Here is a 13,827-nt window from a genome sequence, read left to right on the forward strand (position 1 = left end):
AAATGTCTTATGTATTATAAAGCCAGACTATCATCATCATCATAAAAATCAACATACCTTTTTTATCTCTGCAGAAAACCTGTTGAGGTGACCAGTGGCTCTCTTTGAATGACCAGAGGAAAACTCACGTCAAATTTAATAGCTCCTCGTGCATTCTGTGAGTGGCCAACTAAAATAGCCTCCTCAGTCCTGACAGTGAGTCTACTGTATATCACCACACTTCTACATGGCAGCTCCCAATACACAGGCTTACCACCACCATACTCCTATTGCTTAACACCAAGAGCAGAGAATGACAGATAATGTTCAAAAGCTGTAATACATCAGCAAGATAGTCTGTTATTGGATAGAATGAAAAAAAAACACAATAAATCTGAACAAACCAAGAGGCCAAGCAGTAAAGTCATTGTAGTCGTTTAATGTGTATAACATGTATTGCAGATACTGGGGCAGCGCCATCATCTGTGTGATACAAATACTGCACTTTAAAAGACAAAATTATAAAGCTGATCTGCATTTTCTGAGGCACAATTTAAATATGCAAAGGGTACAAATTATATTATTATATCCATGCATAGGTGTAGATTTTCCCCTTAATATTTAGAACGTGCATTTGCCTAAACATGCAGTATCATAGAACATTTATTGAAGATTAAAGAAATTTGCACCATAAGTTCATGCCAAAAAGGCACAAATTTGTGCATTAAGATTTACCAGAGTGTAGGAAATCGAGAGTGGGATGCTCAAAATTTTCTAGGACCTCCAAACCCCCCCGTTTCATATATGTCCCCCCAAATGATGAAACAAAACTTATGCCCTCTCATCCATGGCACACAGTGGTACTTTTTACATAACTGTTTGCATTAAATCAAAATTTTAAACTGTTAACATCATAATCTAAATGATGCATGCATTTCATTTTTTACAAGTGCTTCAATCTTTACAAAACTAGTTTCATTTCATCCTGTAATAGAAACTTCTTGAATTCGGACAGTGTTTCTGAAAGAAAGACAAACAATGGTCATGAATAATAAAAAAAAAACAAGTTGAGCATTGCAAGGTTAATTTTAGGCAAGATAATGTGTTGCCAGCAAAGCACCTTCTTATTGTGCTGCGTTAAACAGCTTCTTCCTGCCCTCCATACCAGACATGGCCTCCACGTTCTTACGCCAGTCAGTCACCTCTTCCCTCTACGAAGATAAAAGACAGATAGCAGTCTTCTTCTTTAAAGAGACAGTCCACACCCAAAATTAAAAGTACATATTTTTCCTCATAGTGCCAATAATCAACCTAGATTGTTTTGGTGATAGTTGCAAAAGTGCAAGTGTTTTTTTTGGGGGGGGTTTTTAGATTTAGTTTTTGGCGCTTTAAGCACCACAAGCTGAGTGCCATGTAGTTCAATTACATTTGAGAGAGAGGACAGACATCTCTATGGCCAATATCTCCAACACTCGGCAACCCGCACCAAAAGTGTTTAGACAGATACATAGCACGATGAAAAATATGTGTTTTTGATTTGAGGGTGAAATGTCCTTTTGATGCAGTTTCTTTTCTTTTTTCGTGGACGATGGTTTCAGTCACCAGCTTTACCTTGTCTTCCTCCTTCTTTACTGTCTTAAGGTTGGCCTTGAAATCAGCCTTCATGAGTTTGGAACTGTCAATGGATGCACCCAGCATGTCGTCTGTGGTTTTCTTAACCCTCTTCAAGTTGGGTCTCTTTGCCCCCTTCAGCCCTATGATCTTCTGGTTCAGCGTCTGGATCTGTGCAACAAACATCACATGCTTCCACACCCTGACAGGTCAGCAAATGTATGAATTCTTATTCATGACCTCCTGATTGAGTTTCACTGTACCTCTATGTCATTTTTGGCCACCTTGACTTCTATGTCATAACGAGCTTCATCTACAACATCAATCTTCCGATGTAGTTCTTTGCAAAGGTCCTGTAAAGAAAAAGAAAACCGTTAAGACTATGTAGAATAATAATGGCTGAATCTGCGTGATTTGCTGTGTCAGTACCTGGAGCTCCTGGACTGACAGACCTGACAGCGCCAGCGGAGGGAAGCACTCATTAACAACTCTCTCCTTCTCGTGTTTCCTCTCTTCGCGTTCAGCCACAAGCATAGAAGCTGCCTTTTTCAGCAGCTTGGACTGTAATATAGAAAGGCGATAATAAGCCTGGATGAAAGCTGAAAAGGTATTAGCACGTGGCCTGAGGGTCACAAGACCTACCTTCAAATGCAGTCGGCGTGTCGCTGAATATTTTGGCTTCCTCTGTGAGAAATATACAAATACTTTACACATCAAATAGAGTCAATAATATAGATTTTCAATTGTGCATGAATCAATATCAATTATTAAAGGTAAGATACTGATAAGATTTTTATATAGACAAATCTTTTAAGAAAAAAAAACTACAGCAGAGCTTTTAGAATGTTGTGAAGTATTGCTTTCCTATAAAATATGTTGTTATTATGAATTAATCATTTTACAATTTTTGATGGGTCCAAAAAGAGTGCTTTAATTGCTCTGTGTGAGATCTCTGATGTTTGGCTACCATTTGATTACAATGCTGTTACAATATTAGCTTGTAAGTAAATAGTATAAAGAAGTTATCACGTGTATCTGTGTTGTCAGTGATCAGGAGTCTTCGTAGTTGCAAGTCTGAGGGGACAATAGGTCAGTTCAACATCAACCCGGTTAGCAGGAGCTAACACAGCAGCAGCTAACATCTGACACTGAGGCGTTAAGTTGTCCGCACACAGACAACAAAATGGCTCAACTCTTCTGTTAAATGCAGTAATAATTGTTAGGTTACATTAGCTCTCGTTACATTGAGTTACATTAGTTCTCACTCCTGCAGCAGGAGTGTCCTTGTGGAGACAAAAAATATCTCATGATAAACAGAGCGAGAGCGGGGCAAGTCATGGGATAATGTTACAGTGGACTGGTCCCAGAACTCAGGGGTGGAAAATATAAAAGCATTTTCTTTCCTTGCTTGCACTTTAAAATAGTGGCCTTTCTCCCTTCAAAACATAAGACATATAGCCAATAAGGGTGAAACTTTTTTTTGCCATAACACATTGTTAGCTTAAGTTAGCCAGCCATATCCTAATATTACCAGAATGTTAGATAACATGATTCTTGAAACACAACCACACAAAGTAACCTAAATTTCTAGCCACATGCTCCAAAAAAAAAATTAATTGCTCTATCACAAAAGATTAATCTCGTGAAAAGACCAAGTCTCTGCTCGATAAGGAAATATGCAGGTTGTGCAGCAAACTGGCAGCCACTTGTAGTTCGAGCAGCAACAATGAGGTGACATTAATTCAGTGCAGCTAAATGTTATCAATGGCACCTTTAATTAATGTAAAAGAAATCAACTCACCGGTCTTCATCAACATGTGACAAGAAAAGCAGACAAAGTATACATAGACAAGTTATCATGGAATATACAAATAGTGTACAAAATTGTGGCTTCCTCAATACTTACCCCTCAGACATGTCTGCCGCTTACAGTACCTTTGGAGTGGAAACAGACTTTATTTACTCTTTTTTTAATGCCTTGCATGCATCTTTAACACTCCACATAGTTCTAAAGTCCATACATAGTGTAGATAATCATAATGAGTGTTTACTAAAGTCTCAGTGGTATCTTCTACAGTTAAAGTGATTGATTAATCCAAGTAGTTCACAGTTTAATGGATTTTATTGTCCTCAGGGGCGTTTTTTAGATACATGTCAGTATTCCTTCAGGGCCAAATAATCCCTCCTTTTGTTATAAGAGCTGATGAGGAGCCTGTTACATGGCTATATTTAGCCACATTTCCACCATGCTTTGGTGTGTTCCAGCAGCTGCTGTTGCCTTGATGGTGCCAGAGAAAGGTTTGGCAACCAAGAGACAAACACCAAAGCTATGGTGACTGTGAGACTTAAAAAAATGTCCTTCAGGATCCACAACACTGCTCATTTTCTATTTTTCCTTATTCCTTTTATCATAGCTCCATCTCTGACTTTTTCTCTAACATTCTTTGACATTGTCTTTCTAACATTTGCTTTATAAGTACAATACTTCCTTTTTAAAATTAATTTAAACACAACATATTTCAATTAATACATGTAGTTCAAGTCAATGCCTCTGACACAACATGGTAATATATCCAATTTTGACTAATCCAGCCTGACAGGGTGCGAAAGTCAAGGTAAACAAGCCAAGCAGCAGACATTATCAGAAAGCCGGCAGCCTTGCCCCTCCACCCAGGAGGTTGCCAGTTCATACGAGCAAGCCATCATCACTTATCACACCAGCTTTTCGGCAACAATGACGGGTCAAGTGTGCCTTTACCAGCCGCCAATACTTTGGCAGGCAGTTCAAGCCTCGGGTTACATTTCTTCACTTAGAGGATCAAGAGATCATCAAGACTGGAGGTGTCATAGAAGACGAAGCTGGACAGCCACGCTCAAAAAGTGACTTTAAGACCTTGACAAAAGTAGCAACATAGCAGGGATTCCCTCACATAAATACCAGCCACAGTAAATGTTTCAGGGGCATGCTGATATGCAGTCTTCATTACTCCTACATTAAAGCCAGACTCGACTTCACCAAAACAAACGCACGGCTGATGAGACTGAGATGACAGCAGGACAAGAAGTTAATCCTGCAATGTCAGATGAAAGAGCCCTTTTTAATGTCTACAATAAATCTGATTGACTTTTATTTTCTTGTGGTAAATAGCGTAGACTCGATATGAAACTTACCTTGAAGGTGAGAAGAAATCAGAGAGGGCAGTGACAGAGTGAGTCAGCAACAGAAAAAGCACTTCATGATTATTAGTGAAAGATTTATGTATTCAAAGTCTCGTGTGAATGGCTCGCTAAAATAGACCCCCTGTCCACCTGACAATTGCTTTGGTCACAGTGCAACCCTTTTTGATTTGCCCTCAACCCGTGACCTTTTTATCACATGTGATTGCGTCGCACAAGGGCACACCTCACACGTCCCTCACCTAACTGGCAGCTGACTTATCCGCTCTGCAGATATCAGGCGCCCTGAGCGTGTCTGCGTTTTGAATAGGTGTCATGGGGTGTGCTGGCAGAGGCTAACTTCAAAGACCAAGTGCTTTAAAGGTGCCCTTTAAAGTCAGTTTTAAAAAGTTGAATGGTTAAAGTTAAAAATGTTTCGGTTAAACAATTATTCTCTGCAACTTGAAGTCTCCGGCCTTTGTTTATTATGTGAGCCGGAACATGGCCATAGTGTATATGTATATATGTATACTGTTTACCATCCTCACTATCGTAGCTTACCATGTAAACATGCTAACATTTGCTAATTTGTACTAAACACAAATTACAGATAAGTCTGATGGAATTTTTCTAGTTTTGCAGATTTGGTCAAAGGCCAAAACATTGGATCAGTTAAGATTTTTGTTTTTATTTTAGATCTTTAATGTCATCCACTATTCAGTATCCAGTAACACTATATTGCCCCACCTGATTGGCATTTATAAACACAATATTTATTCTTAATACATGGTTTGTAGTATTCTATATTATAGACTACAATGTAGTTGTAAGCAAATACAAGGAAAGTAAAGTAAAGTTATACGTCTTTCTTTAATGTATTTGTCCACCATTATAACCCCTTCTGATGTATCTGAAACTGGTATATAAACAATTAACAAATGCTTGATAAAAAGGTATAATATATGATACAATTACACAAATGAACAAGTGCTAACAGTTAATTATAAAGCATTTATTAACTGTTTTTACACAGGTGCAAATTATTAGCAGTTGGTTTAAAACCCATTACAACAATCTGTTACACTGATTACAAATAGACTATAGCACTGATTTTCCAAGTGCAGGGCCACCAAAGGGAAGATGAGAAAAAATAAAAACAAAAAGGTTTTTTTTAAAAAAGCATTTAAAAAAATAAATTATTATTGTTTTTCAAAATGTTTGGGGTTTTTGTTGTTGTTTGTGTTTGTTTGTTTGTTTGTTTTATTTTTTTGTTTGGTTTTAGCTCTGTTCAGTTTTTGACTGTTTTTCTCCAATCCAGTTCAAAAATTCTTGATTAGTCCCTCAAGCAGCAATTGAGGAAAACAAGTTTTCAAGTTGATGGTCTAGACGTAACATCATTCAGGGCATAGATAAAAGAAACAGACGTACACATACAAGCACATTTCAAGCATTTATGAACATATCCATATAAATGATTTGCAACTGCATTATAGTATGTTATAATGTTTCAGAAATCATTTATTATTTGTTTATCTGCTGCTGATAGATGCTAAATCCTGAACACAATAGACGGTAGCTGGGCTGAATAAAAGCATATTTTTATGTTTGGATCAGGTGCCACCATGGCGACTGAATCACAATTGCTTCAACACCAGTCACCCGCTGAGCTGAGATCAAATACAACCTCTGCAGTCTATTCTGGTCAGATAAGTGGCACATGTCTTTCTATCTCAGCATTACACAAAGTGAAACAGTAGCTCAATGTCCAGTCAGAACTGTAGCGATAGGAATTAACGCCTAACCACGACTGCATTTATGTCCTATTCAGTATAATCCTCGGTAACCAAGCAGGGAGTAGCTGAAGAGGTCATAATCCCAGGCCTTCATGTGTTGATCCTTCAGGCCGAGATGTTCTGGTGTCTGCATATTTAGGTGATGATGCCAGGGGGTTATGGGAGGTCAGGCTGAATGTTAAAATGGGGTTTAAGAGGTGTCCCAGTGGTCTCTAAAGGTTTCAGAAACTGATTTTGTAATCAAAACATCCCAGGTTCGAGTTACATGTCTTTTTCCATCCTTATTTCCTGTTGACTTAATACTGTTTTATGTCTAATAGAGCCAACATACCCACTAAAAAGTAAGTATGTCAATGAATTTTATGTTTTGTTCAACAACTTTTAATAATGAGACACACTTCTTGCACATTACTTAAGTGTAAAACTTACTTTACTGTGTGAACAGGGAGTTACCTCTTGTAGATTTAGTCGCTGCTGCCCCCCAGTGACTGTTTGAAGTTTTGACATTTTGGTATGGTCGGTTTCTGGCTTTGTTTTGTCCTGCAACTTGTACCTCGCACTTTGCGCAGCATGTTGTGCTTCCACCTGGAAGTAAATGTGCTCAATTGCTCTCCTTCATATGGCGATAAGAAACAAACTTCTGTTACTCACATAATTCTGTAAAAAAAAATCAGATTAAAAGAGCATTATTTGCAGCCCATGCAGCATTCTGCATGTGAATGGAAACTGGAAACCACATTTGAAGAGCATCCTTCTCACGTATTCAGATGTTAGCGCCTGATAAATTTGAAACAAATCGTTCTGGTAGAGATGAGATCACAGTGAGCCTTTTCTGTGTTTTTTCAAACTAACCGTTGAACCATCTTCTCAGTGGAGTTCATTGTTTTTGTTTACTCTGTAGTTTTTAAAGTTTTGAGGAGCTACAGCAGAATGATCCATGTTCTTTTTTTCTGTTTTTATTTGACCGCTGGACTCACAGTGTCGTCTTCTCTTAGGATTCTGGACAAACGTGTGGACTGCAATCAGCTGGTGAGGATTCAGTCTGTTAAAAACCAAAATACACCCTTTCTTATGAAAATAGAATTTACAGTCACAGATTCATCAAGTCACTCCTCTCTTGTGTTTTTTCCTTCAGGGTCTTGATAACTGTAAAATTAGTAAGTATCTTCTTTCTCAAGTTAGAAGAATAAAGTTCAAACTTTGGAATATAGAGAAGACCTCAGTATGTTGAGGGTGGCTATTTTTTTGTGTAAATTTCTATCTTTACATGTTTTAAATTCAAAACTTGAACTTAGCTTCTGTGTTATTGTTAGTGTGGTAGAAATATTTTGTGCAGGAAAGTATCATTTTAATTTGACATTTATGTGATTCATCTGCTCACACTGTAGTGTTGTCACAATATGGAATTTCTAACTTTATTAAAAAACCTTGAAAATATCAATATTCAATACCATTTTTAAACCATGGGGAATATTGACATTTTTCTTTTTTAGTTTTCTTTTAGTAAAAATATAAATATAACAACGCTAAAACATGACAATGACGACTTTCTATTTCACAGTTAATAGCTGAGAACAGCAGAATGACTGCAATAAACATTAACATTAACAAAGCAGGAAAGCGCAGAAAATGTGCATTGAATACATTTCAGTCATAGTATCCATAAATTAACATTTCTGACAACACTACCACACATACAAATACACATATGTTAAATATATACTCATTATAACATATACACCTTTGACTATATGTCAGATAACTGCTCAGATGAACGCATGGTCGCACCCAGGCAACGTACTCCTGTGCCTCCAGACTGGAACCATAGTGTGGGAGTCTGGATGGACGATGATGGGCCTGTTCCTGCTGTAAATGTAACTTGGAAAATAAAGTCAGATGGTAAAGTAACACTAAAATTATGTATTTTGAAAATATAGTATTTTTTATTGTAACTTACATTCTAAAAGGCATCAAATACAAGTTTAGATCAAACCGTTTTTTAATCAAAGTTGAAAAGAGAATCAGACATCAGAGGTAACATTCTTACATACGGTATATCCTCTTCTACTCACAGGAAGTGTAAAAACCCTTCGTGGAACAGCGATTAATATTCAGGATGAAAGTACAAATCAAAGCATATGTGTGCAGTTTTCTTACAAACTCAACTCAAACCAGCAGCAGAATCCAAACTATGGGCTGGTAAGATTGTACACCTGTTTATTTAACGATTGCTGCAACAGTGGCAAACAGAACAGATGTTATAGATTTGTTTTTTGTTTTGTTTTCTCAATAGTGGACATTTTCCTTGGATGGGGTCATGGTAGAGCTTGGGCATACATATAGGGTGTCCGTTTTTAATCTGCCAGAACCTGAAACATTACGTTACAGGACTCCAAATTCAATTACCATCCCAGGTGAGTTACTTCCACATCCAGAAGCAGGGAGACATTTATGATAAGTTTTATGAGTTTGCTATATAAACAAGGTTTTAAGTTAGATTGTTTCTATGTTGTTGTTGTTCTGTGTGTGACACAGTGTGCTTCTGACAGAAAACTGTCTTGGATATCATTATTAGGATTAAAATAAGCAATATGAAATTTGTGCCCTTGAATCAAGTATTCAATTGTCTTGTCAAAATAGATGGTTATTAAATATATTTTTAGTCCATTTACATTTGAACAGGAGGGAAACACTATCCTATGGAGAAACAGACTTTGACATAACACCTGTATGCACGCAATGCCCCTATTTTTGCCTCCTCTGAGCATTTAGATCAGGCTATGAGTCTGCATTGTCGATTAGGGCCTTGCTAGCCTGTCAGCTCATTTATTTTTTTCTATTCTAAGAGTGGTGAGCACAGAGAATATCATCAGGGTCATATAACCTCACTGTTCATGATGAAGTGACGTCAGTGTGTTTACTTGGAGGAGTATATTTACACATTAGGCACGCATTTCCATGGCAAGTTTGTTTGTTTTTTTCATCTGAAGAGCTCTGTCAAGTTTCTGGTCAGGATTTAAAATGCTCTAATAATCTTTTTGAATTATTGTCTGTCATGGCCAGGATGCAGTGATACAAAAATCCAAAGGGCCCGGGTGTGTCTGGAAAATGGTACATTTTACATTCTTTACATCTCACAAGTTTAAGTGGATGATTTTAAGAGGTCCAGAACAATGTCAGCATAGAGCTCTGGATGCTTTGTCATTTCAGGGAGTCTGTGGGATCCTCCCTTGACTACCACTGTGACTCTTGATGAGGGACTTAAAAAGTTTTTCCTTGTTGTGGGTTTTGAGGCTGCAGAGTATGCAGAGAGATACCTCGTCTCCATCCTCAGTCATGGTTTCCATTGCTCAAAGAACGTCTCAAAGGTATTGCATTGAATTTGTCACTTACATTATCAATAACGATGACTGAAACATGATTATATATGTAATAAGAATGACATCATATGATTTACTTCCAGTTTAGTGTGAAATAATGCGGAGTGCACATATAATCTCATTGTCATTTCTTTCCTTCACAGGAAAACAGAACACGCCTGAATGTGACATTTGAGTTTGATGTGTGGCAGCTCTCACAATGTGAAGTGGTGTCAGTAGTGAGTTCCGTTTTTATTTAATGTCCCTTTCCTGACAGTTGATTAATGAATCTTACATATAGAGGTACAACATCAAAAGTCTCTTACTCTGCTCCTTTTTTTGTGTAAAGATTCAGCCATTTTTCATTGGATGCAAGAATGATTGTCGGCGCCATGAGGAAAAAATCAATTTCTGCCAGTGTACGTATGATTCTTTTTTTTTTTTTTTTTACATATATGCAGTGTGTTAGGTTTTCAAAAACAATATGGTGTAGAGCATAAATCAATGGTTCCCAACCTTTTTGACTTGTGACCCTTTATGGAGCAGTGTGTAGGACTGAGGGGGTTTTAGGGGATTTGGTGGCATCAGGTGGTGAGGATTGCAGATTGCAACCAGCTGAACATGCTAAGCATGAACTCCAGGTCAGGATTTCTTCAGTAATTATTGTTCACTGTTTTTTTACCTGGAGCCAGATTTTCCGCAGAGGTATCTTCCTCTCCACAACAAATGGACATTTGTCATTAAAAATGACAAAAACACTGAAAAAATAAGTTTAATATTAAAAAAAAACAAAAAGTGTTATTTGATGCTGTTTGGCTCTTCATGGAGGGGAGCGTTAACTGCTGCGGTCAATGCGAAAATGCAAAAACGCCCCTATCTGGAGCCAGTGTTTGGTTTGTCTGGGCTATTGTAGAAGTATAATGGTGCAATGTGGCAGTCTCCGTGGATACACTCCCTGTGTTGATATAGACAGCTCATTCTAAGGTAACAAAAACACAACAACGTTTTTAAAAGATTTTAAATTTAAAAATTTTACATTTTAATAAAAACATACCCATCATATTATATTCTATGTCTGAAAATATATCCCCCTAAATCCTACACATCTTTCAACAAAGCACTGTTCACTCGTGAACCTCTTGTTGCAGGTGTTAGAAGTCTATCAGTTTTGACCTTTAAACATCTCATTTTAATAAACCTTTGAGATCTAAAGAGGTAAAAAAAAATGTCATATTTCACAAAGACCCGAAGATTAGAGAAAATACCAAAAGTGAATGTAAATTTGTGTGACAGAATGTATTGTTCCTCTTTAGATTTAATTTGTGACCCACTAGAGCGGTCCTGACCCTCAGGCTGGGAATCAGTGACCCACTATTTGAAATCACCTTTTGTTTTTGTAGAAGTATTAAACTGGTCATATGTCTCTCTGTATTTTAGATTATCTACCACGGACTTTAATCATAAAGGCAACTGTGGGGCTGCTTGTCATCTGTGGTTTTCTTGCTTATTCACTGTGGAGAGTGTCTCAGAAAGGTTTGCCTTCTTATAAAATGCATAGTATTGAATAGAAAACACAGCTTGAATTATTAATCAAATAACAGTCCTCCCCGTCTCTCAGATACTGTGAACGCATCATCATCTGCTGCCAAACAACAATCAGACCCTCCTCAAGTGCACGAGAGAAGAAGAGTCCTCATTATCTACTCCCTCGACCATCCTTTATACAAACACATCGTACTCAAGCTTTGTGCCTTCCTTTCAACCAAATGTGGCACTGATGTGGTCCTGGATCTGCTGGACTCTACAAGACTGGGAGTGTTGGGAGGGATCCAGTGGTTGGACTGGCACAGGGAGCAAATAGAGAGCTCTTCAGATAAGATACTAATCCTGTGCTCACAGGGAGTACAAGCCAAATGGAGAGCCATGTGTGGTGGCAAACAGCTTTTACTGAGAGAGGACTCCCGCTCAACTGCAGGCGACATGCTCAGTCCAGCCCTCAGCCTCATGATCCCCCATCTTATCCGATCTGCATCGTTTGAGAAATACATAGTGGCTTACTTTGATGATGTTTGCTCTGAAGAAGATGTTCCTTCACCCTTCAACATTACTGTTCGATACAAGCTGATGAAACAGTTTGAGGAGCTCTTTTTCAGAATCCTGGACACTGAGAAGCACGAACCAGGCAGAATGAATCACATTAAAGGGCTCTCAGAGGACGAGTACTGTCACTGTCCCTCAGGAAGAGCTCTGCGGGACGCCATAGAGGCTTTTCGTGCATACCAGCTGGAGCATCCACAGTGGTTTGAAGATGAATTACTGGAAACCTCAGAGCTGAAGGTTCAGGAGACCTCACCTGAAATCTGTGACGATGCAACAGCAACCATGAAAGTCATTGCACAGTGTGTAGCTAACTCAACACAAACAACACAAGAAAGCAATCCTGTTGTGTTCAATCATCATATTGCTGAGAGCGTGCAGCCAGCTTGATAAAATTGCATTTAGAGACATCAGTGAAGATCTTCACTGCTGTTTGATGAAATGATCAAAATCAATCAATTAGATATTAAATTGTATGTGATACACCCAAGGAACAACAAAAAAATCTGCAGAGAGAAATCACCAGTGAACACATACAGATGTTAAACTCATTGGAGCAAGTATCAGCTGATGTTTAGTTAGTTACCACATTTTAATGTGCATTTCACAAAAAAAGAAATATGTGTGCAGTTTTGAACATGTTCATTTTTTCTTTAACATTTTTATGTTTTATGTATATTTGTTTTGTGTATATTTTAGGCTGTTGTGAGGCCTTTTAATTTTAAGGGGTGTAAGAAAAAAAACAATAAAAAAGGAAAACACTAAATTTGTCCAAAAAAAGCCTATTAAGTATGTATGATTGTTTAACATGTTTAAAAAATAGATAATACATACCAAGAATCCAATAAAAAAGTTTCTAAAAATATCAGGAAAACTCACTGACTCACTCACTCTGATGCAATATTCACAAGAAGTAATTTGCTCAAAATTCATCCAAAACACTCATTTTACTGCAGTTATTGCAGTCACTTTTTGGGTTCATCGTAAAGTTTATCAGCTGATCTGTTCTGTTATTGTTATGGATTGAACATAATTTGAAATATCTGTAGCACATGTCACTAAGTCAGGGTTCATTGGTTTACTCAATGATAGAAAAGGGGTCCTTTGGGGGGAAAGCTTGTGAACCGCTGCTTTAGACTATGAGATCTGTGGTTGATGTCTTTAGGCTGTGTAAACACAGTTTGGGTCAAAGTTCAACCTTCTGGGCAAAGTTTCTAGCATTTTTGTTGCAGTGGAGAAGGTAAGCACAAAACCTTGTCTGTGGGATAATGTTTTGTTCTTTGTAATGAGCTGATTGAATGTTGTGTACTGTGGACGTTTTGATATCTCAATGTGTGGGCATTTGATTAGTCAATATTTCTACCACAGGGAAATGCACTCCCTCCTACTGCACAGAGCATGTTTTTCTAGAAATGATTGGTACAGCATTTTGGACTTTTCCCCCCTTAACTTTTTTATTGTATTTTAAGTGGTTGATGTTTCTCTGATTTTCCCAGAGTCATTGATGAGAAATTAAGGAAAGTACTGGACTTGACTTAAGTGATGTGAGCAAAGAAGGAGAAGCAGTCAGCAGCTTTCATCTATGCAGAGCAGTTTTATTATTTTTTTAAGGTAGATTTCTTAGTAGTTCTTTGGTTTCCGTTTGTGTGTGTAGTTTTAGCTCTGCAAAGAGAGAACGAATTCTTTAACAATAAACCAAAAACATCTTAACAAATACTGTGATAATAAGGCAAATCAAATCATTATAGAAATGAATTGACTCAAAGAACACACATCATGGCTAAGGTCCAAAAGCGAGAACACGGGGAGACAGGCAGCACATGTAAGTTTTT

At 37.7% G+C, this 13,827-nt stretch overlaps 2 protein-coding genes and 1 long non-coding RNA gene across 4 annotated transcripts in view; 2 read left to right on the forward strand and 1 right to left on the reverse strand.

The window, feature by feature from the left end:
* The window catches only part of LOC121950619 (uncharacterized), a 63,844-nt gene extending 63,255 nt beyond the window's left edge, over window positions 1-589 (forward strand). Inside the window, exon 4 of the long non-coding RNA XR_006106331.2 lies at window positions 75-589. This is a non-coding gene — a long non-coding RNA (uncharacterized LOC121950619). The remainder of the gene's footprint in view (window positions 1-74) is intronic.
* LOC121950615 (troponin I, slow skeletal muscle-like) lies at window positions 399-2,392 on the reverse strand. The gene is made up of 6 exons (XM_042496671.2): window positions 2,233-2,392; window positions 2,020-2,151; window positions 1,854-1,943; window positions 1,591-1,761; window positions 1,100-1,190; window positions 399-999 (listed from the first exon to the last, which is right to left on the reverse strand). Exons 1-5 carry the CDS (start codon window positions 2,302-2,304, stop codon window positions 1,104-1,106), a joined length of 552 nt encoding a protein of 183 aa, XP_042352605.2. The 5' UTR covers window positions 2,305-2,392; the 3' UTR covers window positions 399-999; window positions 1,100-1,103.
* LOC121950611 (interleukin-17 receptor A) lies at window positions 1,663-12,869 on the forward strand. Of its 2 annotated transcripts, XM_088080389.1 has the most exons (13): window positions 1,663-1,799; window positions 6,361-6,447; window positions 7,535-7,568; window positions 7,675-7,696; window positions 8,298-8,438; window positions 8,614-8,738; window positions 8,833-8,953; window positions 9,603-9,650; window positions 9,750-9,907; window positions 10,063-10,137; window positions 10,248-10,317; window positions 11,336-11,431; window positions 11,517-12,869. In XM_088080389.1, the coding sequence occupies exons 5-13, from the start codon at window positions 8,318-8,320 to the stop codon at window positions 12,383-12,385; spliced, it is 1,683 nt and encodes a 560-aa protein (XP_087936515.1). In that variant the 5' UTR covers window positions 1,663-1,799; window positions 6,361-6,447; window positions 7,535-7,568; window positions 7,675-7,696; window positions 8,298-8,317; the 3' UTR covers window positions 12,386-12,869. The 2 variants fall into 2 exon arrangements, with proteins under 2 accessions (XP_087936515.1, XP_042352598.2); XM_042496664.2 differs by lacking the exons at window positions 1,663-1,799; window positions 6,361-6,447 and having other exon boundaries at window positions 7,455-7,568.
* Window positions 12,870-13,827: the final 958 nt, after the last annotated feature.

This window comes from Plectropomus leopardus, chromosome 7 (genome assembly GCF_026936395.1).
Source record: "Plectropomus leopardus strain MGB_pleo_1.0 chromosome 7, ASM2693639v1, whole genome shotgun sequence".
In the NCBI taxonomy this organism is placed as follows: domain Eukaryota; kingdom Metazoa; phylum Chordata; class Actinopteri; order Perciformes; family Serranidae; genus Plectropomus; species Plectropomus leopardus.

Coding starts and splice junctions, on each gene's coding strand:
- LOC121950611 (XM_042496664.2), top strand. CDS start 7,470: ATGATCCATGTTCTTTTTTTCTGTTTTTATTTGACCGCTGGACTCACA. Junction 7,697..8,297: donor TCTTGATAACTGTAAAATTA/GTAAGTATCTTC, acceptor ACTATATGTCAG/ATAACTGCTCAGATGAACGC. Junction 9,908..10,062: donor GCTCAAAGAACGTCTCAAAG/GTATTGCATTGA, acceptor TTTCCTTCACAG/GAAAACAGAACACGCCTGAA.
- LOC121950615 (XM_042496671.2), bottom strand. CDS start 2,304: ATGTGTAAAGTATTTGTATATTTCTCACAGAGGAAGCCAAAATATTCA. Junction 2,152..2,232: donor CACGCCGACTGCATTTGAAG/GTAGGTCTTGTG, acceptor TCTATATTACAG/TCCAAGCTGCTGAAAAAGGC. Junction 1,762..1,853: donor TGGCCAAAAATGACATAGAG/GTACAGTGAAAC, acceptor TTTGTTGCACAG/ATCCAGACGCTGAACCAGAA.